The 26931-nt window shown below is 37.2% G+C and overlaps 2 protein-coding genes and 2 long non-coding RNA genes across 4 annotated transcripts in view; 3 read left to right on the top strand and 1 right to left on the bottom strand.

Moving 5' to 3' along the window:
- Positions 1–3505: 3505 nt before the first annotated feature.
- Positions 3506–5014, top strand: LOC309510198. Its single transcript, XR_014210256.1, has 3 exons — positions 3506–3834; positions 4122–4178; positions 4345–5014. It is a non-coding gene; the product is annotated as an uncharacterized lncRNA (long non-coding RNA).
- Positions 5015–5108: 94 nt separating this feature from the next.
- LOC309510191 lies at positions 5109–6572 on the top strand. The gene is made up of 3 exons (XR_014210248.1): positions 5109–5347; positions 5453–5536; positions 6254–6572. It is a non-coding gene; the product is annotated as an uncharacterized lncRNA (long non-coding RNA).
- Positions 6573–7443: 871 nt separating this feature from the next.
- LOC309510182 (protein adenylyltransferase SelO-like) lies at positions 7444–9424 on the top strand. The gene is made up of 5 exons (XM_082191237.1): positions 7444–7646; positions 7738–7817; positions 7899–7942; positions 8593–8672; positions 8852–9424. The coding sequence occupies exons 1-5, from the start codon at positions 7557–7559 to the stop codon at positions 8972–8974; spliced, it is 417 nt and encodes a 138-aa protein (XP_082047363.1). The 5' UTR covers positions 7444–7556; the 3' UTR covers positions 8975–9424.
- A 5805-nt stretch (positions 9425–15229) lies between these two features.
- The window catches only part of LOC309510207 (NLR family CARD domain-containing protein 3-like), a gene marked incomplete at its 5' end in the record, with an annotated part of 36948 nt that continues 25246 nt past the window's right edge, over positions 15230–26931 (bottom strand). Inside the window, 2 exons of the mRNA XM_082191244.1 lie at positions 15230–15270; positions 16526–16701. Coding sequence (XP_082047370.1) covers positions 16697–16701 — 5 coding nt within the window. The 3' untranslated portion in view covers positions 15230–15270; positions 16526–16696. The remainder of the gene's footprint in view (positions 15271–16525; positions 16702–26931) is intronic.

The following is a 26931-nucleotide window of genomic DNA, read 5'->3' as shown; positions in this document are numbered from 1 at the left end:
GGCGCCGTAAGGAGTTGCGGGAGAAATGTGACGTCATCGTAAATCTATCTATAGCTGGATTTGGCCAGCTCAACCAGAGCCTCATCTCGTCAGAGGGACACCTTAAAGACCTTGAGGCCACACCTCAGAGTTCCTGACGGAGACCTCTGCATCAGCGACTCGCATCATCCTGAATACCAGCATGTACAACTTCACAGTGGGAAGATTGCTAATGCACTGCAAGTGAACACAACTACTAGTGCTTAGACATTATTCATGCCATTTTTCTTTTCAAATTTTCTCCTGTTTTTTGTTAGTTAGGAAGTAAGGTAAGAGTTCTGTTGTTTATTTGTGTTGATTGTTGTAGGTGTTCCTTCTACCGGGTAGTGAGATCTTTTGTTTGTTTTGGCTTTACCTGCTCCTGAAGAACAGGCTTCATTTCTTTTTCTTTTGGAGCTGTTTGTTTAGGATTCTTTTTGCACTGTATTTATCACTTATTGTAAATAAATGTATTGGAAATCTTACTTTGTGTATTGTGTGCTGGGACTCAGATAGGTTAACTTTTCTTTGTCGCTGTTCATTTTTGCTTTAAAGCTACTTTCCCTTTTGCCCCTAGAAAATGAATTGGGAACGTAACAGTGGTATTGTGTAATTATTCGAATAGAATTGAGTCTTTTCTCTCTGTTTTGCATGCGTCGTCATAATCATTATTGTTATTGTTGTTATTATTATTTTAATAAATTGTTTTGCCTCTGTCACAGTGTATTCTTAACCTGAATTAGCACTGTTCATATAGGCAACACCAATAGGTGTCATGTAACACAAAATAAACCTATGTTTTCTTCATGATACAGGGCATAATCTTAGTTTCGTTTTTATTTTGTTACCATTAGACATCACTGGGTTTTAATTTGAGGTATGAAAACCTGACGATGCCACATATTGAAACACAAATTCATATAACATATTAATTAGCCTGTCATTTTCTTCATTTTCTAAGTCAATAAAGGTTATGTTAAATGAATAAATGTAGTGTAAATGTTGTAATGAAACCAACTGTACCGTTCAAAAGTACTGTTTGTTGTTGTATTTTTCAAAACTTGAAACTTGTGTGTGTGTGTGAGGTGGATTTTTTTAATGTTTTTGAAATAAGTCTCTTGCACTGCTCCCCCAGCCTGCATTTATTTGATTAAAATATAGTAGCCTAGGCTATAAACTACAGTATTGTGATGTATTATTACCATTTTAAATAACAGTTTCTATTTGGACATATATAAAAAAAAAAAAAAATCTGATTTCTAATTGTAATAACGATCTCATAGCTTTATTTCTGCAATTGTAAATGCAGTGAAAATATATTATTGGCACTTCTGTGTATGCACTGCAAAGATGTATTTTCCTTGAATGATTTAATTTGACTGGTGTTACCGTCCCAGGACGTATGCATTTGCGTTTTCTAATTGGGTAAGTGTCATTCATTGATTTATTGAGTGTGTGTGCGCGCGCAGCCAATGGACCCAACGGCCTGCTGGGAGTTGTAGTTTTGTTGTACGTTGTATTTATACCACAGAAAGGACGTGTCTTTCACTTCGATGGTAACTAAAAAAAAATTCAAGCTGCGATTTTTCACGATGGATATCCTCGCGCGATCGAGTGTAGATTGTGTTAAACACGACAAGAACCAAAAATTCTGCGTTTATTCCTTAAAACAGTCGGTATTTCCCATATTGCTTCTCCTTTGCAGCTGCCATTGGCGCACGTCACGATTATAAGCGCCTGCTATTGGCGTAGGCAATGTTTACAGCACGATTATCAAGTATGTGGTGCGAACGCAACGGAACAGTCAGATTTACCATAAATGAACATGGTGAGTAACATTTTATAAACAATATTGTCAATATTGTTTGTTTTCCCTCTATTTTGCTGACGAGAATTTCAAAATAAAGCCCTACCAGAGTCTCAATGCAACAACAGACAGTGATTGAACCGTGAATTTTGTGAACCATTACATAATCCTATATAGGCTAATTATAAATTCAATTGTTATTATACTTTACAATATTACTGTTTGTTGTTGTATTTTTCAAAACTTGAAACTTGTGTGTGTGTGTCAGGTGGATTTTTTTAATGTTTTTGAAATAAGTCTCTTGCGCTGCTCCCCCAGCCTGCATTTATTTGATTAAAATATAGTAGGCTAGGCTATAAACTACAGTATTGTGATATATTATTACCATTTTAAATAACAGTTTCTATTTGGACATATATTAAAAGGTTTTTTTTTTGTTTTTTTTTGTCCAATTTCTTGTGCTCCTCCCTGTCCTAATCTAGGTGATGGGACCTACCAGCTGTTCCTCATCAATGGCAAGAGGATCCAGTATTTAAGCAGAGCCGGGGGGGAGAGAGAGAGACTGGGACTGGGACTGGGACTGGGACTGGGACTGGGACTGGGACTGGGACTGGGACTGGGACTGGGACTGGGACTGGGACTGGGAGAGGTTTCTTCTCCCAAGAGCCTGAGGCCCCGTTTACACGATGGGAAAACGCAGATATTTCCCTGCGTTTTGGCCTGTCATTTACACGAAAACGCAGTTTTTATCCCAGAGAACGATTATTTCTAAAAACTCCGGCCAAAGTGGAGATTTCTGAAAACGCCGGTTATGTGTTGCCGTGTCAACTGGGAGAAACGGGGTTTTAGGGTCACATTATGCGCCAGAAAATGCTTACGTCATGTGAGCGCCCTATGTTCAGAGTTTGTTCCATACTGTCTATGAGTTTGTTTGGCTACTATTTGATCATGGATGCTGTTAAAGTGGTACTCATTTTTACTTTTGTGAAAACGCTTTTGGCCTGTTTGCATTTGCTTCGCTGTCTGTCCACACGAACGAACCTCGCGCCATGTCTATTGTTTTGAAAGGAACAGGAAGTCGCTCGTGCTATTCGTCGTTGTCGATTTTGAGGATTCTGATTGGCTTGCATGGCTTTATCCTTCTCCTTACACTGCCGCCCCTTTGTATTTATGCGGGTTGATGTAAACGACAACTTTTTTTGAAAACGATATTGCGTGCACGATGTTATTTTTGAAAACGGAGGGGGAGAAATATTCGTTTCTCTAAATACCCGGCTATGTGTAAATGTGGCCTGAGACTGTTGTGTTACCAGACTTGGAGTGTTGCTCTTGTTGGTGTATGTTAAGCTTAAGTGTGTTGTTACGCTTAAATGTGTTGTTACGGCTGTAGTGTGCAGCTTTGAATTGCTTGCCCATTGTTGAGTGTTGGAGCAGTAGGGAGTGGGTGCCATTTTTCTTTTCTCATTTTCTCCTGTTTTTTGTTAGTTAGGAAGTAAGGTAAGAGTTCTGTTGTTTATTTGTGTTGATTGTTGTAGGTCAATTAGGTGTTCCTTCTACCGGGTAGTGAGATCTTTTGTTTGTTTTGGCTTTACCTGCTCCTGAAGAACAGGCTTCATTTCTTATTTATTGTAAAACTGCTTTAAAACCAAACTGGACCATGGTACCACCACAGTACTTTTGTGTAAATGTTGTTTCTGCATATATTCAGGCTCTTTTGTGTATTTCAGGATGTGTTGAGGAATATTTTGGATCTGAATGAGTCTGTGATTCAGAATGAAGAGTTTGTCCGTTGTGTCAGTGGTGGGAAACTGTTTCCTGGCTCTGTTCCACTGGCACACAGATACGGGGGGCCATCAGGTAAAACTGACCGTCACTTCAAACCCGACAGCGATGGCGTAAGACAACCAGAGCAAACATGTCAACCATGTGTTATTATTATTATAGTTTGGTTATTGGGCCGGACAGCTGGGGGATGGAAGAGCACATTTGTTGGGTGAATACACAAACAGGTAAAATCATCCTTTTCCATCAGCGTTCAACACAAATCATCAGTTGTTATTGTCAGATGTGACTTTTCTGTTGTAATGCATGTCAACTTTCCCATAATGTTGTTTAAGATTAAAGAATGGAAAGTTTGATCTATACTTACTGGTTTTTCAGCAAATAGATGATTCTGGCATTTTTAAAATCTAATTCTCACTTAATGCTTAAACATGCGTCTGAACAATGACATCTCTCAGTTTAGAACTGACAAGTGTTAACCGTTAGAGCGGTATACAATCTCTCTTTTATCCAGAAAGGGTGAAAGATGGGAAGTCCAGTTGAAAGGCTCAGGAAAGACACCGTACTCAAGGTGAATATCAGTTTCTGCTGCTCAATATTTTTGATATGCTTTTTAAGTAATTCTGAGATATATTTAGTTGTAAATGATCTTACATTATGACTCATAGTGTGTGATTCTCTGTCTGGCAGGAGTGTAATGGTTATGCTGTTTACTGTACATGATGTTTTGTGTGCAGGTCTGGTGATGGACGGGCTGTGATTCGCTCCTCTGTGAGGGAGTTCCTGTGCAGTGAAGCCCTCAGGTACACACACACACACACACACACACACACACACACACACACACACACACACGTACCAGCAGAGCCCTCAGGTACACACACACACACACACACACACACACACACACACACACACACACACACACACACACACACACACACACACACACGTACCAGCAGAGCCCTCAGGTACACACACACACACACACACACACACACACACACACACACACACACACACACACATATATATGCACAATATATATGAATGGACATGCACAAGAAGAGTAATATATGGATTTATCATATTCAAATGTTTGGTGTTGAATATTATTTTTATTTTTATTTATACTTTTTCCATTTTTTTGCCTTTATTGTTTGTCAGTCTGGTTGTGAGTGAGGAACCTGTTTGGAGGGATCCGTTTTATAATGGCAGTGTCATAAAAGAAAGAGGTAAAATACGATCAGATTTGGAAAAATCGAGTAACTAAGTTCTTTATCCTCCTCAGCTTTATGTGATTGTTCTCTGTATCTATCAGGAGCGGTTGTTCTGCGTCTGGCCAAGTCCTGGTTTCGTATCGGTTCACTGGAGATATTAACTAGAACTGGAGAGTTAGATGTCCTACGGTATATTAACTTTTACTTGGGAGATAATATTTTTTTTTTTTCTCACTCTTATTTGCTTTTTAATTTATTTTTATTTTTTATTTTCAGGACATTGTTGGACTTTGTAATTAAAGAGCATTTTAAATCTATAGCAACAAATGACCCTGACAAGTATGTGGTGAGTATCTGTGTCTCTCTGCTGTTTAGCTGTAATACAAGATTATTTTATATTGTCTGATCAGTCTCACTATATTTGAATGGTTTTCATGTTGTGTGAAGGTGTTTTTCTCTCGAGTGCTGAATGAAACGGCACATTTAATCGCCCACTGGATGTCGGTTGGTTTTGCTCATGGTTAGTTCACTCTGCTTTACTTGTTTAGTTATCACATAGATTTATCATTATAGATCGAGCTTAATACACAAAATGCACAACATCATGATCTGCATCTTCACACAGGAGTCTGTAACACAGATAACTTCAGTCTGCTTTCTATCACTTTTGATTATGGCCCATTTGGATTTATGGAATCATATGACCCAAGTATGTTTCTTTGTCTAACTTAAACTTTCATAATTTTAGCAATCATCTTCCTATACGTTTAGTTTTTAAGCTTTTTTGTCATATAACATTTCACACACACACACACACACACATTACACACATTACACACACACACACACACACACACACACACACACACACACACACACACACACACACACACACACACACACACACACACACACACACACACACACACACACACACACACACACACACACACACACACACACACACACACACACACACACACACACACACACACACACAGAGACACAGAGACACAGACACACAGAGACACACAGACACAGGGACTCTGTATATTAACCCTACCCCTAAACCTATGAGGACACAGGAAGTGTGAAGATGTTTACGTTGTCATTATACACATTTGTGTCCTCCTAAACCATATACGAGAACACACACACGCATACATATATACATATATACAATACTGCAAAAGTGGTAAATTGTATGAATAGTAAGCTACTTTAGATCTACTATAAATTTTGTATATACTTACAGTATGGGTTGAGGGGCATGATTAATTGCATCATTTTTTTAATCCATTACTTGTTTTATTTTACTTTATTATATTCTAATAAGTTAAAGTGAAACAGACAGCCATAATAATAACATATAATATTTGTATTGTTAAATGTGTGTTATTGCTCCAGCATTGTTTCCTCTGTATAGATTTTGTCCCCAACACGTCTGATGACGAGGGCCGGTACAGTATAGGAGCTCAGGCTAATGTTGGCCTGTTCAATCTACAGAAACTTCTAGAAGCTCTGAAACCACTGCTGACCTCAGATCAGCTTTCACAGTAAGAGATCCTTTTATTTTCTGTTGGTATTGGTCTGGAATAAATAAGGGTGATTCGTGTCAATTCATTTACTTCAGATCTCAGCAAATATTGAGAGAGTATCCACAAATCTACCATCAAAGGTGAGCCTGTCATTAGACAATATAGATCACTGTATTCCTCTCTGAGTCGTTCCTGATCTCACTTTACTGTTTCTGTTGTAGATTTCATAGAGCTGTTCAAAGCAAAGTTGGGCTTTCTGGGAAATGAAGAAAAGGATTCATATGTGATTGCATTTCTTCTAAAGGTAAATATTAGCTGGATTGTTTTTTTCTCTAATTGTACTATAATTAATTCATGTGATAAAGTTATTTGGCCATTCTCAGGACATGGTGTCATTTGTGACAATTTTTTTATTTTATTTTTTATAAAAAAAGTAAGGAATCAGTAAGACACACACACACACACACTACCAGTCAAAAGTTTTAGATCGGTAAGTTTTTTTATGTTTTTAAAAGAAGTATCTTCTGCTCACCAAGGCTGCATTTATTTGATTAAAAAATATTGTGATATATTATTACAATTTAAAACAGCTGTTTTCTATGTGAATATACAGTAAAGTTCTTTTGAACTTTCTATTCATCAAAGAAAAAAAATTAATAATTGTACACAACTGTTTTCAACATTGAAAATAATAATGAATGTTTTTTGAGCATAAAATCAGCATATTAAAATGATTTCTGAAGGATCATGTGACACTGAAGACTGGAGAAATGATGCTGAAAATTCAGCTATCATCTGAGGAATAAATTACATTTTAAAATATATTAAAATTGAAAACAGTTTTTTTAAATTGTCATAATATTTCACAATATTACTGTTTTTTAATTTTTTTAATTGTTTTTTTATCAAATAAATGCAGCCTTGGTAAACAGAAGAGACTTCTTTTAAAAACATAAAAAATCTTACAGATCTAAAACTTTTGACCAGTAGTGTATATATACACACACACACACACACTTTCATTATAAACTTTTTTAATTAGATAGTTTTTTTTTTTTGAATTATATATTTAACAGCCAAACTGTCAGAAATAGTTAAGTCCAGTATGGTATCAGTAGTAGATCACACAAATGGCAGCATTTCCTGAGAATGACCCATATAATGTTGTATGATGTGTGATGTGTTGAGCTAATGGAGGACACTGGAGCAGACTTCACTATGACTTTCAGACAGCTGAGTGAAGTGACCCTGTCCCGGCTTCAGAAGGGATCCTTTGCTCCGGTACGTTTCCTCTCCATTCACTCCCACAGCAGCCGCAATATCCATAATCATGATTTCAGTCCATTAACTGTGACTGTGTCTCTCTTGACAGTCTTTGTGGGCTCTTTTAGACCTCTCATCACACAAGCATTTCAGAGACTGGGTTCAGCTGTATTTACAGCGTCTGTCAAGGTAATGTTGCTGTAATGTAAACTCAAACTCTTTAGAGGATTAAAAATGAACATCACTTGATGTGTTAATCGTCTTCTACAGGATAATGAGTGACTCAGATGAAGAACGGCAGCACAGAATGCAAGGTGTGTTTTTGTATATGTTATATGATGCAGTGTTATATATTATGTGTTTATATATTGTTACAGTAACACTACCGCTGAAATGTTCATGATTGGTAAGATTTGTTTTTGAAAGAAGTTTCTTATACTCACGAAGGCTGCATTTATTTAATCAAAAATACAATAAAAACAGTAATTTTGTAATACTATAATATATTATTATACTATGAGATATTATTACAATATAAAATAAATTATTCTATTTGAATATACAGTATTTGTGTAATTAATATATTTGTTCAGTTGAATGTACTTTATTCCTGTGATCATTTCTCCAGTCTTCAGTGTCACATGATCCTTCAGAAATCATTCTAATATGATGATTTGCTGCTCAAGAAACATTTGAAAACAGTTGAGCTGCTTAATATTTCTGAGGAAACCCTGATACATGTTTTGATTAATATAAAGTTCAAAAGAACAGCGTTTATTTGAATCTTTTGTAATATTATAAATGTCTTTATTGTCCCTTTTTATGCATCCTTGCTGAATAATATTATTAATTTCTTTTTTTTTTAAAAAGCCTTACTGACCGTAAATGTTTAAACGGTAGTGTGTGTTTTTTTACGATGTGTTATGTTGTATTTAATGTTATTAGTAATTTTTCTATTGTTCAGGAGTAAACCCACGGTATGTGTTGAGGAACTGGATGGCTGAATCTGCTGTCAGAAAAGCAGAGAAAAATGACTTTTCAGAGGTATTATTATTACATGTGATGTCAAACTAATATACTGTCATGATCATGCTTATCATATATCTTAGAGTGTTTGCTTTAATATATAACTGTGAAATGAAGACTTGACAATTATACATACAATGTAACATCTTCAGACAGACCATTATGGCTTGTTGACAGTATGTTTGATGTATTTCTAGGTGACACTGTTGCAGAAGACTTTAATGGAGCCATTTATGGAGCAGGAAGAGGCTGAGAGAGCCGGATATGCCAGTAAACCTCCATCCTGGGCTCAGCAGCTGAGGGTCAGCTGTTCTTCCTAACTCAGGGTCGAATGAAAAAAAAAAAATCATGAATTTCAGCATCATTTGAACCAAAAATATTGTTTATGACATTGTAATCACACTTCCTAATGGATGATCTGATTGGAGGATGCGCCATGTTTGATGTTATATATGTACATATATGCATGTTATATATGGACAATGGACATGGATGTCTTTTGTAATATTGCTGTTTCTGCATTTCTACAAAAGTGCAAAAATCTTTGCATCATGCATCTCGTTTACTCTGTTTAACAATTAGGCATGTCAAAATCTGTTAAACAGTTAACTTTGCAAGACCTTATTTATTATGACATTCCATTAGCAATGATGATATAGCATATTTGTAATACAAATAATCTGATTAGGTGCGTAAGTACAAAGTATTTACATATTTTAGTCTGGTGGTGTAATGCAAGAATATTAAACAACAAAAGATGTGTGTCCTAATGTCACGCCGAGAACTTGTTTGGCGGTCAGTTCCTCAGTCCAACTACAAAAACATGTCAATTAGCTCTATCTGTCTTCAAGATCATTGTTGACTGCGCTTTTTCAGCATTGCTGTCATCAGTTCTGACATGAGTTCGCCACCTGGGGGCGCTGTTTGTAGAGGTGTCGTTCTCTTTGGTGGAGCTGGAGGCATTTTTCTGATGGAGCCGGCGGATGGGTTGGCAGCCGGTGCAGGAGCTGGTGGTGGGGGTGGTGGGGGTGGTGGGGGTGGTGGTGGGGGTGGGGGTGGAGGTGGTGGAGCTCCACCTGCAGATGCAAAGTTTTGGGGACCAGGAGGAGGAGGAGGTGGAAGGGAGGTGATGGGGTCTGGAGGTGGTGGGGGGAGTGAGTCTCCCCCGTGAGGTGCAAAACTAGGAGGCGGTGGAGGAAGAAAGTCAGGGGGCAGCTCGGCATCTTCTGGAGGAGGTGGTGGTGGAGGCAGGTCATCCATGGGTGGAGGTGGGAAGGAGGATTGTGGGAATCGAGGTGGAGGAGGAAACTTGTTGACTTTGGTTGTGCTGGCAGGAGGAGCAGGGGGAGGAGGAGGCAACATGGGGTCGGGTGGTGGAGGAGGCAGGGTTTCCATTGAAGGCGGAGGTGGTGGGAAAGATGTTTGGTTGCCAGGACCCTTCAAAAACAAACCAAAAGTAGCATTCAGGAGCATTTCAGATAAATGATGAAATTACAAGGGGATTAAAACAACTCTAAAGGAACCGTCACCCTTTGTGGAAAAGTAGTGTGCGTAATTTTACTGCTCTTGAAGTATACTTTAAATCTTTGAAGTATATTTAAAAATATATATTTTCAGATAATATATTGTTCATTAAATAAAAGGCCACTATATGTGTATTTAAAGACACTGCACTTTCATGACTGTTTCTTAACAGAGTTTAGTGCAATTTTAAAAAGTGTACTTTGCAATCATGACAAATTAACAGTTATACTTTTTAAATTATGGTTTAGTAATCTTTTGCAGTACATTTATTTTGATATTGACAAACATACTAGAGCACATGCAAATTTGATTATAATTTCAACTGTAGTGTGTTATTCGTTAATACATTTAATGTTAATATATTTTAAATTTACCAATTGGCAACTTCATCATGACAAATGTGTAATTAAATATTGAAAACATGTCAAGTTTCAATAGAAATGATATATGTATATTTTAGTTTACTATAAATGCTTCTCTGTACATTCGGCAGTAAACTTCATATTTCATTGAAAGTAGAAGTAATTATGAAATGTTATAAAATTATGTACTTAAGTGTGTCAATAAATGTAAACTATATTTTGTTTAATTGCAATTAACATGCAGTTAAGTGTCTGAAAACATTATAGTTCACACTTCAGTTATGGTCCATGAACTTATATTATTTATGGTATTATATTATGGTGTTCTTCATTACTAACTGATAGATTTAGAGGTACCTTGGTGTCCTTTGGAAGCTGAGGAGCGTGTCCATTCACAGCTTTGGCTGAAAGATAAACACAAAAATGTAATTAAAATCCTTTAATATATCAAGATCTATGATACATTTTATAACAATCTATTTAGCTCATTATCTCTACCTTTAGGTGTAGGGGAGGGTGTGGATGCACTGGAGGAGGCCTGGATAGTGCGGTTAGCCCAGCTTCCAGTGCCGGCTGCTTTCCTCACAGCGGCTTTGTAGTTTTCATATAACTGCTTACCATACTATGACAAAATCATGACAAAACAAGACCATTAATAAGGTAGGTTTTCATTATTATAATTTTTTGACAAAGTAGACAGCTCACAATAGGACCCAACACAATACAGCTACAATTTACAGTATGTTTTTGCATTGTAAACTATAATTTATAATTTAATTTGCTGCATAAAGTTCAACTTAGTGTCTTCTTGCATTTATCATCATTATCTATTTTGGTTTTTGGTGTGTGGCCTGGTTTCTGCTCACCTTTGCAATACGTATCCCAGTCACCCACAGAGTCATGGTCAACTCATCATCACAACACAGATACTTGATGTATTGGGATTCTTTTTGAATTTGAGGATGAAGAAAGCAGATCACAGTGACCATATGAACATGACACACACCTGATATACACACCTGAGAAGGCCAAGATAATAACACTTTTTCCCCTCTGTCATTCTCTACAGATTTGTGGAACCATTTTCAGGGGTTGAATCTTTAATCAATGTTTTTTTGTTCTCAAAACAACAAAGGGTTGGGTAACAACTTACTAGGGTTTTCAGTATTAGTTCATGCTTTGCTAATATTCATTTTTCTTCAAATTGGACAGTTGGTGATATTAATATTGTTTTGATTACATATGTTATTGAGCTGCAGTTGCATAGCAGAGACAGTGGATGACACACTAAAATCACAATTTGATTGCCAGTGCCCCTCATGCCACACTTTAGGATTAGCTCTAAATATTGCTAAAATGAACCACAAAAATCTTTTGCTTTATAATTTTGAATTATTTCATACATACAAAGAATGTATGTCCCTTTTCTGTCGGAGTCGGGGTTTAATTGTGCATGTATTACATTTATTGCATTTTTTGCGTTTTATTTCCCAATTGCTTGACAAACATAAAACACAGCCCACCCTAACCTAATCATAGCCTGAAACACCCTTGATGATTTGTCATGCTTTCTTAATGAGATGACTGAGATAACAAATGATTTTATGTGGGGAGGGAAAGGAGTTAAAATAGCAAGGAAACATTAATTGCAAGTTATAAAGAAGGAGGATTAGGATTGATTGACTTAGAAGTTAAAAAGAAGGCCATAAGGGTAAAAACGATGAAAAAGTATTTATGTGATAAAGTGGAGTATGGATGGAAAGGTTATATGAAGGATGTGCTGGACAAATGTAGTGGATGTGGGGAAGAAGGGCTTTTTATGGGATTGAAAAAGCCGATGTATGACAAAATGCCGCTGTTTTATCAGGAAGTGCTAAGTGTGTGGGCAGAGGTCATATACAGAAATATACAGTATGAGTGTGAAAATATAAATCAAGTTTTAAAACAACCGATATTTTTATATCCAAATTTTAGAATGAAAGAGAGAGTGTTTTATGACAAATTATATATGAAAGCAGGAGTGAGACAAGTTAAGGATATAGCATATGATGTAAGAGGGTTCTTACCTAATAGAGCCTTATATGATTGTGTTTCGGAGTGGGATGATGAAAACGAAATGTCAAAAGTGGACTCGATGTGTGAAAATATTAAGACAAGTCTGCCCAGAGCCTGGGGTAGAGAGTATTGAAAATGAAACTGTTAAACCTGGGGAATGGGGATTGCCAGATTTGTATTTTGACGGAGGTGATGGGAAAAGACTACTAGAAGGAGTATCCACTAATATGATGTACACATTTATTTTGAAAAAAGAGATCAAATTACCAGCATCAGAAAATGTGTGGCCTAAAGGTGCTCCCTGGCTTAAAGGTTAAGGAAATTTGGGAAAATCTATGTGTAAAGTACAATGGAATAGAATGTGAAAACCTGGATTTTAAATTAAGACACAACAGAATCTACAGGAAAGTGGTCCTCCACCAGATAAACAAGAACATAAAGAGGGATTGTGATGTGTGTAGATCTGCTCCAGAAACGTTGATGCATGTTTTTTTAGAGTGCAGAGAACTTGATGGTTTTCATGAAAAGCTAAAAGAGCTAATCAAAGAAAACTGGGGGGGAAATGTTAAACAAGACGAATGGAAAAAAATTGGAGATTGTGTAGACTATAAAGATATGAAAGTGAATCTCTGCAATTATGTACTGAGTCATGCAAGATATGCAGTATGGGCAAGGAGAAACTAAGCGTTTTATGAAGGGAAAACTTCTCAGTTCTCGCGCATGCGCCGTGGCGCTCTCGTGAACTCACGTCAGAGGCCCTGTGTGGGAAAATTAATAGTTGAATTGTTAGGAACACATTCAGCAATGAAAAGGATTTCTATTTGTATCTATGCAATTGCCTACGTCGTAAAACTAGTAAAACATAGTACAACTATGCGACTTACACACATAGATATGAAAGCTTTAGCATAAGTTCTGCTGGGAAGACTCAATTATTACGTCACTTATTGCTTCACTTCTATCCAATCATATTATGCTTATTGTATAAAAGCACGGTACTTACACATGTTTGAGTTCGCAGATACTGAAGCGACGATTACCCCCATCCTCCCCACCACCACCAGGATGGTCCCGTCCATACCTCCCAGGAGGGGGGTCGGCTGCGCCCCTGCCTTCATCTTTAGGCAGGAATTGCAGATCCGATACTCTCGGACTATGCACTACGGACGGGGCCTACGCCAAATGACTTTGTAGATTATCAGCTTGCTGAGCTGTCAATAAATGTATGGTTTATTGAAATAACTCTCCCGAGTCTTTCTGGTAGAAGTACTGTGATCATTAGAGTTTGTGGTTGCGCAATAAAGACTCTGGATATATTGCGGTACAAAGAAATCTCCTCTCACAATAGGCCAATGTCTGGGTATCTGAGAGAAAAACCTGGGCTGCGTTTCCCAAAGCATTGTGAGATAAGTTGATCGTAGAGGACATTGGTGGCAAATGGTCTTCACGATCAACTTCACAATGCTTCTGGGAAACGCAGCCCTGGACTGGAGCTCAGAGCCACTGCAGAGAGAATTACACAGAGCTGGCCAGTGAAATGAGACAACAGATACTCACTGTCACACATGCCTGGTATTATTATGGTTACAGTTATAATGCATGGATTGATTTGCACAGAAACAGAGTTTGATCAGATCAGAGAAGCTCTTCCTGCACATATTCAAGGTAATGTTCCACAATGGTTTCAGTGTCCCAGGACAGCAGTGAGCTCAACACTGCACAGCTGTGGCCAGTGGACAAATGAGAGCTACTTTTGACAGTTTGCATTTCCTCTATTACAGTGGTGAGATATTATACCTTCTATAATAAGAATAAATGAATAAACATCATGTTACACACAAAAACAAGCAAACTGTAAATTCAATAATCTTTTATGCTCTGTCTTCTGTTTGCTTTCTTGTGAACATGATGATCATCAGATTGACCCATCATTTCAGATGAATATGATCATTTTGTGCAGGCTAAATAGGTCTTCATCCAAAATGAACGTTTTCTTATTACATTCAAATTATTATGTAAATACACTGTACAAAAAACACTTTTTTTTTTTTTTTTACTGATCGGTGATGGGACCGAGAGTGAAACTTACAAGTGTAGAATAGGTTAAAGAAAAACAATGTCGCAATGTGAAACCATCATGAAAGTTTAAATAATTAAGTAACAAAACAAATTTTCAGTTCAAGAAGAATTTCTTAGATGATGACTTCCGAGCAACTTCACCATTGATAAATGTAAAACCAGTTCATAAGAGACATAAGGGTGCATTCCTGGACACAAAGAAAATGTATTAAGGTTTCATGCTTTTTCAAACTGTCTTTGGATCTGAACCAAAAGTAAAAAAACAACAACAAACAAACAAAAAAACTTGCAGCTGCACATACAGAAAAAATTAATAAAATAGTAATGTCACAGTCTCTGTGTCTTCGGTCTCTGTGTCTTCGGTCTCTGTGTCTTCGGTCTCTGTGTCTTCGGTCTCTGCGTCTTCGGTCTCTGCGTCTTCGGTCTCTGCGTCTTCGGTCTCTGCGTCTTCGGTCTCTGCGTCTTCGGTCTCTGCGTCTTCGGTCTCTGCGTCTTCGGTCTCTGCGTCTTCGGTCTCTGCGTCTTCGGTCTCTGTTGACTGTGTGACTGTGACGTCTCTGTAGCGGCTCCTTATTCACCATCAGCTGATCCTTAAACTACAATTAAACACACAGAGTCACATATGGAGTACGAGACATTACTGCGGTCACATCACATCAGTAGATTCATTTCAGAACAAACACAGGCAGAGATACATACAGAGTACATTAATATTACAGCCAGAGATATAAAGGTGAGGAGAACATCAGAGCTGTTGTTCTGCACGCGGGAGAACGACAAGATGAAGAAGATCCTGATCAAGACCATTGTGAACAGATCATCGTGTCAGGACCACTTCCCACTTACCGTCGTGGAAACGAAAGGTTCAGTCGATTATTCGCATTATATGAATGATGTGATGAACAGAAACTACTCTTGCAATTAATTGTAATCTTTTCTGGGAGTGATCTAGATTCTTCTGTGACAATGTCCTGCAGCCGAGAGTCAGAGCGGACCTCCTGTCGGACAACATCTATGTACTAACTGATTAAATGATAATACGGCATATGTAGTCCATTCCATAGAGACTGTGTGTGTTCTCAGAATAATGAGAACAAATAATGTTTATTACAGGATCTAAATAACTGAGCAGTTAAACTCGCTGTTCTCCAGAAAAATCCTCCAGGTTTTGCACATTTTTAGGTTTTCCAGAATCTTCTGCATATTTGACACCTTTCCAACAATGACTGTATGATTTTGAGATCCATATTTTTACATTAAGGACAATTGAGTGACTCATACACAACTATTACAAAAGGTAAAAACATTTACTGATGCTCAAGGAGGAAACGATGCATTAAGAGCAGGGGGTGTAAACTTTAAACAGGATTATGATAATGTGTAAATTTTGTTCAAAGATCATCTTTTTTTTTCATTCAGTACTGCCCTTCAGAAGCGAATACTTCCCGGTTTCAAAATAATTACAATTTATCCTGTTCATGCAATTTAAAAAGTTTACACACCCCAGCTTTTGCATTGTGTTGCATCAGTAAAAAAAAATAAAAATAAAAAATATAAATATAAATATATATATATATATATTACAAGTATTTTACTAAAATATTCAACTAAATGTTTACTAAAAACAAAAAATATTAGTTTTTTTCAAGAAATACTGTGTAAAACTGATGTCATTAAAATAATATGCAGGGAAAACCAAATCCTATGTTTGGTGGACCCTTTGTGTTACAAACCTTATTAGTATTCCAAAGTATTCTAAATTATTTAGATTAGGTTACAAAGCTCGTGTAATCTAACGAAATATGTTACAAATTACTGTATTTTGTAATCTGTAGTAAATAATCTACTTACAATATAGTGTCTCCAGTTTATAATGTGGATCATTCTTCAGATCAGAGAGAAGCTTCACGGCTGATTCTCCTAGTTTATTCTCAGACAGATTCAGATCTCTCAGGTGTGAGGGGTTTGATCTCAGAGCTGAAGCCAGAGCAGAACAACCTTCATCTGTGACTCCACAATCCCTCAACCTGTAGAGAACAATGACACACTCTTCACTCTCTCAGTTCAGATCAGATCCGCAAGGGTCCGCAGCCGTACTGCAGGGGGTCCGTCAATTAATGCTTGATCACAAATAATTTTTTGTTAAAAAATTAAAACATGGGTAAAAAACATCACAAAGTCAAATTTAAATATAAGCACTCTCAAACGAATGCAAGATCTTCCTCAAACAATCTTCATCTGTGACTCCACAATATTTCAACCTGTAGAGAACAATGACGCTGTGTAAACAGTGTGTAAAATGACCATTTTATTAAAGATTGCAATGTGTGATATGATTTGAATGTAGTGACAAGCAATGCCACTATATCCTACACTGCTTTATAAAGGATGCCGGTTCTCCATGAACTTCAGGAGAAACTGAGGGACAAATACCATGCAGTGCTGTAACTATGGAGTGATAAAGAGATAACATTAATAACACCTGAAGTGTAACTTTATCAATTAAATGTACTATATTTTAGTTCAATAATATTAATTTAATATTTTGAAGATATTTTTGTTTCTAAATATTTGTCCAATAATGATCCATTAATGGCCATTTAAAAGAATATTTTTTTCTAATATGTTTATTACTTATATTACAATTAGATTTCATGCTTAGCATTTAGCATGCTAATATATGCTATTGCTAATTAATAGTTTCGTAGCAATCTAATACAATCTTATAACTCAGTCATGTGACACAAATATAAGAAATTGAATGAATTAATCCAGTTAGGGAACCATATTAAAATGACTTTAAAACTTCTTCATCGGGTTACTTGGAAATGACTTGATTCCACGATGTTGACATTATGTGAACAAATTATCTTTGTTGAACTTAATTGGTTCATGTGGAGCTGATGTGCATGATTCAATCATTTAAATCCTACACACTTTTTCAGTGCATTGTTTTCTGTATCTTAAAAACAATTTTGGATTTACTGTAAATCCCTCTGGTCCTCTTCGTTTAGGGGTCACACTTGGCTCCTTCGCGGTCAAAAGTGGCCGAAGCCTTAAAATGTCTTTTTTTTTTTTTTTTTTTTTTTCAGGAAAACCAATGTAATATATTTTTGTTCAATAATATTTTTTTATTATTATTTCGAATTTAGAAAGGTTTCTATAGCCGCGTTTCCACCGCAGGAACTTTCCCCAGGAACTAGGAACTTTGGGCTGGTACTCGATGTGTTTACACCGCAGGAACCAGGGTCTAAATGAAGTTCCGGGTAAATATTTCCCCCTCCGATAGTCCCTGCTCATGAGGTAGTACTTTTTCAAAGTTCAGGAACTTTCAGGGGTGGGACTTGTGCGCTGCACAAGCTGATTGGTTGTGTTCACGCCGCATTTTGGTTGGATGACACCACGCAGCATTTATTTATTTTTAACCTCCCTTTTTAAAAAATCTATTGCGGTTCGTGTCGTGGCTTCATGCAGTAAGAGTTGTCTGTCTGCAAATATGGAATTTAATAAAAAAAAACTGGTGGACTGGCGACGAGTTTCAGGCTTTATTAAGGGTATTTGTGGAAGAGTAAACTTTCTGCGCGTTCGTCCCAGCCATCTCACGGTCAATGTCCGCAATAGCTGATAACATACAAATTTTATATCTAACGTTAGCATTACGAGCTTACTGAACACGCTTCATCAGTGCTCGTCTCTTTTCTGCCACAGCTTTTATTATTAAGTCATTATGTTTACACATTGTCATCTATTGCAAGGCACTCCAAACCATGTTACAAATTTACTATAACAGGATTGAAATAGCGCTTTGAGGTTAGTAACAAACAACTATTTACAAGACTGTCACTATTTATGATTGATAGACGGGGTTCAGGCTTTTTTTTAAGCGTATTTGCGAAAGAGGAAATTTTTGCGCGTTCGTCCCAGGCATCTCACAATAACTGATCACATACGTTGTCTAATTTTATACGCATACGAGCTTTCTGAACACGCTTTAGTATCAGTGCTCGTCTATTTTGTTTTGTTAATTACCTCGTTAGTAAACCAATACATAACTGCAGCACAGTTTGAATCTCCTCCATACTTAAATGTGGCGCTCAAAACTGATTACTGTCCGTCGCAGACTGGGAGGAGCAGTTGCGCGCAGTTTACCTTCCCGGTACTTTAGACCGCGGTGTAAACGCAGAAAGCAACCGGTCTGGGGCAAAAAAAGTTCCTGGGAAAAATGTTCCTGGGACAAATTGTTCCGGGTAATGTCGGTGGAAAAGCGGCTTATGGTACTATGCAATAATTATAAAAAAAAAAAAATGTATGAGCATTTTGTTCCATTAAAATTTATATTTTTATTTGTATTATTATTATTTTTCAATAAATGCAACATGTCACATTAGTGCAGGCCTTTAAAATCCATTTTTTGAAGTGAGAAAAGCGTCATCCAGTGGCGTTAAAAAGTAAAAACTTGTGTAATGTCGTGTAACCGCCTGTAGGCTGTACTGTTGCTCCCTATATAAATACATAGAGAGGCTTTTTGATTCCCATTGTTTTTTTTAGACATGATTTCTCCATTTTATTAGTTTTTTAAAATTTATTTAGATATATATTTAGACATTCTAAAATACTTTTTTTTAAGGTTTAGATATTTTTGTTACATAAGTATCAGGTTTTGCATTATGATTACAATCAAACAATAATGTTTGGTTAGAAAAGGAACACAATGCAAGCATTTTTGTTAATCAGTATTTGATAATTTAAAAAATCTGACATAATAAGGGATGGATAGTGATAATTCAAAACACTTTATACAGACATTTTGCAATTAATTGGTATTTTATTCAGTTTAATTCTATAAATGGTAATAAAACTTCAGAAGGGAACAGCAATTATGATCTAACAGCAAAAACAATAAATAACATAACAGCAAACAATCATTATCAAACTGTAGGTTAAAAAACAGGAATAAAAATGTAATTATAATAATAAATATTAGTTTAACTATGTATATACAAACTGTAATTATTTTATGTATTGTTGCATATGCAGCAGATATCAGGAACACCTATTAGGCTAAAATAAGACCAAACAATTATTATTATTATTTGTGTGTGTGTGTGTGTGTGTGTGTGTGTGTGTGTGTGTGTGTGTGTGTGAGTGAGAGAGAGAGAGAGAGAGAGAGAGAGAGAGAGAGAGAGAGAGAGAGAGAGGAGAGAGAGAGAGAGAGAGAGAGAGAGAGAGAGAGAAGAGAGAGAGAGAGAGAGAGAGAGAGGGGAGGAGAGAGAGAGAGAGAGAGAGAGAGAGTGTGTGTGTGTGTGTGAGCAAGAGAGTCTCTTTTGTATTTTTTTATTTATTGATTTTATTTCGCATATTCTCAAAGTTTGCTGTTGCAGTCTTACCAGTTAATTTCTCTCTCTCTCTCTCTGTGTGTGTGTGTGTGTGTGTGTGTGTGTGTGTGAGTGTGTGTGCGTGTGTTTGAGCGAGAGAGTCTCTTTTGTATTTTCTTCATTTATGGATTTATTACACATATTCTCAAAATTTACTGTTGCAGTCTAACTAGTTCATTTCTCTCTCTCTCTCTCTGTGTGTGTGTGTGTGTGTGTATGTGGGTGTATGTGGGTGTGTGTGGGGGGAGGGGGGGGGGGGTCTTATTTGCACTCTTGATGTGTTAAGAGTGTCACTCCTTCATTGCTGTGCACTTTTTTTCTGCACAGCGGCTGATTTGTAGTTTGTACCACCAAAAGTTTCTCGGAGTTTTCGTATTTCCCATTCATTTCCTGTCGGTCATTTTTGAAGGAACCAAGTGTGACACTTTTTTTTTACGACCCTTTACCATATCCGAATCATGTCTATGATTATTTTGTGTGTGTTCACAAAGCTAATACAACAATCGTCACCAAGTGTCATCCCATTCAGATGAAGCAAAACAATTAAATTAAAAATGTGTTCGGTCATTTTTAAACCGAAGAGGATCAGAGAATGTCAAACATTGAAAAGTGGAAGATTAATTCAATTTATTAAAGAAAATGTTAATTATTAGAAACCTTTTTGTCCCTGATATTATAATTTTTTCTATTTCTTTTTCCTTTTTTATATTGTGCTCTGTTCTTTAGGACATTTTATTATAGTTTTGTTTTGCCTTATTGTAATGATATTTACTTCAATACAAAACTTTACTTCCGCATTCCTCGATTCCTATGGAAGTCTGTGGGTGTTGTAACTCTGTCAGTTCAAAACACTGTTGTTTTAATATAACATTTATACTTTGTGTATTTGTGTAATGTTTTGTCTTGTTGTGATGTGGAGTAATTATATATATATAATATATATAGACTATATAGTACTGTGCAAAAGTCTTAGGCATGTTCAATAATTTTTCTGTTTCTTCATGTAATCACAGACGGACTCGATGATGGTGAGATCAGATCATACCGGCTGTTGTCAGATTCCTTGTGCATACACAAATCTCACTGGATTATTACAATTAATGGCAAAAAGAATGTTTGGAAATCTAAACTGATATTTCCTACTGACACACTACAGCAAAATATATAAATAACTGACTTAAAACTATTTTTGGGGGGGGGGGGGGGGGATATTAACATGCCTAAGACTTTTGCACAGTACTGTATATACTGGGGAGAACATTTATGTTTTAGGATTAGCATGTTTTAATCAAGCATTGGCTCACCTGTGATGTTCACTGATTTAACTGAATATTTATTTAAAGTGCATTTGGACTGAAGTAAGAATCACTTGTCATTTATTGTTTAACTGAGTGTCTATGAATCACACATAAAATACTGGTTTTGGTTTTCCTGGTCAAACTATAATTGTACAGAAAATTAGCTCTCAATGAAATGTATTCATTTGTCTCTCATTTGTGTTGTGTGGATGTGTAATTGTTTGGTTGGACTCCTTCTTCAGACCCGAAAACAAGCTAGAGTTTAACAAGCAAAGTTGGTGGTCTGTTAAAGGGTATAGCACATTGTTATATGGCAGAGAAAATGTTCACACTGCTGCTGTTTCGTTTTTTGATATTTGGTGGTGCCGCTGCCACACTTGAGTGGCCAGAAACTCTTAGTTCCTTGAGTTAGTTATCCAGTTGTGGATTTATCAGGAAGGTTCGACAGTACCTTGTTTCCTCACCTTCCTTTTTTCTTTTTGGGTGTTTTTGATGTGTTTTTTTTTTTTTGTCTTTCCCTGTTTTTGGGGTGTTTTTTTCTTTTATGGATCCAGACTTCTCTTCTACTATTGTGGGGACAACTCCATTTTTCTTTCTTCCTTTTTTACAAATTTTTCTAGCATATGACAGCTCTTAATCTTATTTCAATCAACGCCAGGGGTCTTAACGTTCCACACAAAAGGACCACTGTACTAGAATTTCTCCGGAAGAAAAATATAGATTTTGCTATGATTCAGGAGTCACATTTATTGTGCAAAGATGTGGGTCGACTAGCCAATAAGTTTTATCACCCTATTGCAACTTCATCTGCAGCTACAAAATGTAAAAGGGGTAATGGTTTTGTGTAAACGCAAACTAAAATTTGATGTGATTGACTCTTGGGCGGATGATGCAGGTCGGATAGCCATTGCAAAGATTTGCATGGATGGGAAAAACATTGCACTTATTTCTGCTTATGCCCCTAATGCATTTGATCGCACTTTTTTTCAACTATTAACTAAATCTTTGCTTGATCTCACAGGGTTTCATTTAGTTCTTGGGGCAGATTTCAATGCGGTGTGGGACAGCGGCATGGACAGATCAGGTGGCAGCGAGACTAGGGACCAACATCTTGCATCTGAGGCGTTGCGCCACTGGGCATCCGATACAGGCATGGTCGACATTTGGCGTTTGTTAAACCCTTCTTTAAAAGACTTTTCATTTTACTCAGCGAGACATAAATCCTTCTCGAGGCTAGATTTTATCTTTGCCTCAAAAGATTTATTTCAAAATATTCAAAATGCGCATTACATTCCGGTTACCTGGTCTGATCACAAACCCATATATTGTTCGGTTACTGTTCGCCCATCTTCCACTAAAGCCCCCAGGTGGCGTTTTAACACTTCCCTACTGCGTGATGAATCATTCAAAACTCAGTTTGAAACTAATTTTTGCGAATTTTTGGAATTTAATGTCGGCTCTGTTTTTGATCCAAGGATACTTTGGGAGGCGGTAAAAGGCTTTATAAGGAGTAACACCACTTTATATGCTTCAACGCGAAACAAAGCACGTGCAGCCAAATTGGAAGCTTTAGAATTAAAATATGCCACCCTTGATGCTTCACTGCAACATAATTTTAACGATTACACAGCCCTACAGAAGGAACTGATTAAAAAAGAGATTAACTCTCTTCTGAGGCGCCGTTCAGAATTCCTCATGCACAAAACAAGACAAACTTACTATTTTAACTCCTCAAAACCCAGTCGTTTACTAGCAATGAAACTCCGGACGGATGAGCACTTTGCTGATATTTTTTGCATTAAAGACAAAGACTGCACTATACAATGTGACCCAAAGAAAGTAAATGCTTCTTTTGCCTCCTTTTATCAGGAGTTATATCATTCGGAAAGTAATTTTGATAAACATGTCTGCGATAATTTCCTGAATGGCGTTAAACTATCCCGCCTTAGCACTGATGACTCCATAAACCTAGATCGCCCTATTACATTGCAGGAGTGCGAGGCAGCTGCTAGGGACATGCGTAAAGGTAGATCACCAGGGCCAGACGGAATTCCACCCGAATTTTATCTTACCTTTTGGCCCCTGATCGGTCCGCTTTTATTAGATATGATCCTTTACTCGATCAGAGTGGGATCATTTTCTAGGGATGTTAATTCTGCATTAATTTCACTGCTTCTTAAAAAAGGAAAGGACCCAGTTGAGTGCTCCAGCTACAGGCCTCTTTCGCTTTTAAATGCAGATTTAAAGATTTACGCGAAATTACTGGCCCGACGGCTTCAAGGTCATATGACAGAACTGGTTCATAGTGACCAGACAGGGTTTATAAAGTCTAGACTTGCTACAGATAATGTTAGAAGACTTTTACACCAGGGTTCTTGCAGGTTTCAGCAAGTCAAATTTAAGACCTTTTTAAGACATTTTAAGACCATAAAGTTTGACATTTAAGACCTACACGACGCATTGCCAAAAAAAAAATTCAAATCAAAGAATTCATTTTATTTCAATGAATTAAGTAATTGAAAAAACATTAATTTAATTTACAGATAAAACAATCACATTAGTAACCTTCCACACCCAACAACGTGTGTCAGAATCAGAATCAGATATATAATTTTTTTTATAGAAAATTGTACTATGCATATTATACTGTAAAAAACACATAATTAGTTGATTTTAGTTGATCATAACTAGAGATGAAATGGCATGAACATTTCATTTCAATGATTATAGTGACAAAAATTACCACGGTTATCACAGAATCCTGTTCAAAAAGTACTCATACTACACAATGTCGAAAACCAGCAAATAACAAATAAAATTAGCATCAATATGCACTTTTTTTTTACATAAACATTAAAATAATACCATTAAAAATGATAGCCAGATTTTAAAAGTGTCTTGCAACATGTTATATACTAACATGTACAAGTTCAAATAAAGTTTAGACAAAAAAGTTTTTTTTATAAAAAGATAAACCTCACATATTTCAGACTTTAAATCAGTTTTTATAAAAAGATAAATTACTGACATTTACAATGCACTTTAGCTTATCTTTTATTATTAATAGTAAAATTCGGTCGGATTTTCCCGTGGCGTCTGTCGTTGCTATGCAACCGTGCTCTGCGCTCTCCACAATGACAAAGAAGTTTTAGTGGCTAATGGATTTCCACCGGCGAGAAACGCTTGCTGTAGCTCTGCTTCAAGATTTATTTACGGAGAAGAGAAAAACACCCTTAGTGTTTGGGTGCACCCGCATCCTTCCAGTTGAGTGAGCTTTCAATGTTGTTACGGAAAGGGGCGAAGCTGATTGGTTGGTTCTTGTCACATGACCTGCGGTGCGTTTGCGGCATTCTGAAGAGTTGAGATTTTTTTTATCTCGATGCGCCTGGAAAAAAACGAGTGCGTCGCTTCAATTATGAGCGCGCGCCTACATTTGAACGAACTTGAGCACGCAAAAGATGCGATATGTGAACGGCCTGTTGGCGAGACCTTTTTTAGACCTGACTAAATGAAATTTAAGACCACGGATGAAAATCTGGCCGTTTTTAAGACATTTTAAGGCCTTAAATTTAAAGTTCAGAATTTTTGACTTTTTAAGACTTTTTAAGACCCCGCGGGAACCCTGTTACACGTTATAGATGGTGCTCAAAGCTTAAGTTCCCCTGCTGCTGTCCTTTCACTAGATGCAATGAAGGCCTTTGACCGCCTGGAGTGGCCATTTCTGTGGTCAGTGTTAGAGTTCATGGGAGTCGGTTTGCCGTTTATTAATATGATTAAGGTCCTGTATAAAAACCCTACAGCTGTAGTACTTACGGGTAAAATTAGTTCTTCTCCCTTTGCTGTCTCGAGAGGATCAAGACAAGGCTGCCCTCTTAGCCCTCTGTTATTCGCCCTTTCTCTTGAACCACTGGCGCAAGCTATCCACGGCTCACCCACAATCTCTCCAATTTCCATTAGAGGAACACATCATCATGTCTCACTGTATGCTGACGATGTTTTATTGTATTTAAACAACCCAGTGCAATGTATCCCACATGTTCTGTCTACCTTTGATCTTTATGGCAAGCTTTCTGGTTTCAAAATAAACTGGCAGAAATCAGCTTTGCTACCTTTAAATCAGGCAATGTGTAATGTTCCCATCCCTGCATCTATTCCAGTCACTAAAAACTTCACTTATCTGGGGATAGATATCTCTTCCTCCATACAGACAATTATTAAAAAAAATTTTTGTAAAACACTTAAAGTTGTGGCGGATCTGGACAGGTGGTCAAACCTGCCAAATTCGCTTCGTGGCAGGGTAGCCATAATCAAAATGAATATTCTGCCCAGAGTCAATTTCGTCAGCTCGATGCTCCCCCTTCCCCCGCCCCCTAATTATTGGAGCAAATTACAGTCAGCAATAACTACATTTCTGTGGCATGGCAAACGACCTCGCATTAAGCTCACCACTATGCAGCGAGAAAGGCAGGCTGTCTCTCCCAAATTTTAAGTTCTATGAGTGGGCCTTTACACTTAGACCTCTCCTATCCTGGTTTCAATCTGATGCTCAAGTGTCTTGGCGAACTTTGGAGGAACGGATGATAGCTCCATACTCTTTTACTAACATTCTGCATGCTAAAATCTCACCCCATCAGTGCCGTTTGAGATTTGGTCCTATGATTTCATATTTGTTATTGGTATGGAGGAGGGTGGAGAAATTGGCTGGTTGCTCTTCTGTTTGGGACCCACACTTTCCTATATTTAACAATGAGAGGTTGTTGATTGGCGGTTGTCCTATTCGATTTCCTGATTGGGAAAACAAAAACGTTTGTACACTTGGTGATATTTATGGGGAGGGGGGGTTACTCACTTTTCAGAACATCTGTATTAAGCATGGTATACCACGTACCTCCTTTTTCTTTTATTTGCAGTTGAGATCGGCTTTAAAAAGCAATGGTGCCCCTTTACAGGCCCCTCTCACACCACACCCACTTCGAAAGTAGTTTCACTCTGTTGGGAGTACAAGGGGTTTTGTGTCGAGACTCTACTGGTTCGTACTGCGGTATGCTTATAGACCTCTGGCGTTGGACACGGTGTGGAGGAGAGATGTTCCAGATTTGGCACCCACATTTGATTGGGATAAAGTGTGGATCAGTATGGGTTTAGCGTCCAGGAACCCCGATCATCAGCAAATACATTATAATTATGTACATAGGGTTTATTTAACTCCTAGGAAGCTTCATATGATGAAGGTTATCAACGATCCTACGTGTACTTTATGTTCTTCCAAAGTGATTGGCAGTTACTTTCACATGTTCTGGGAATGTACCCCAGTGGCCGACTTTTGGAAGATGATTGCCTTTAACCTCTCTAGGTTGTTTAAGATTAGATTACCTTGTACACCTGATACACTCATTTTGAATGATCTTTCAAGGTTGGGTTTGACATTGGATAAGAGAAGAGCATTGCTGGTTGGACTTACGGCTGCAAAAAAAATTAATTGCCACACGTTGGAAACCTCCACATTCACTCTCTTTTCGGGCTTGGGTTTTAACATATATGGATATTGTTTACTTGGAGTTGTCGACTGCTAGAGTCCACGGTG

Source organism: Leuciscus leuciscus, assembly GCF_965113295.1.
Source record: "Leuciscus leuciscus genome assembly, contig: SUPER_11_unloc_4, whole genome shotgun sequence".
In the NCBI taxonomy this organism is placed as follows: Eukaryota; Metazoa; Chordata; class Actinopteri; order Cypriniformes; family Leuciscidae; genus Leuciscus; species Leuciscus leuciscus.
The sequence above is the reverse complement of the archived record's forward strand: the minus strand, read 5'-3'. Positions and strand labels throughout refer to the sequence as shown.

Coding starts and splice junctions, on each gene's coding strand:
- LOC309510182 (XM_082191237.1), top strand. CDS start 7,557: ATGGAGGACACTGGAGCAGACTTCACTATGACTTTCAGACAGCTGAGT. Junction 7,647..7,737: donor AGAAGGGATCCTTTGCTCCG/GTACGTTTCCTC, acceptor CTCTCTTGACAG/TCTTTGTGGGCTCTTTTAGA. Junction 8,673..8,851: donor AGAAAAATGACTTTTCAGAG/GTATTATTATTA, acceptor ATGTATTTCTAG/GTGACACTGTTGCAGAAGAC.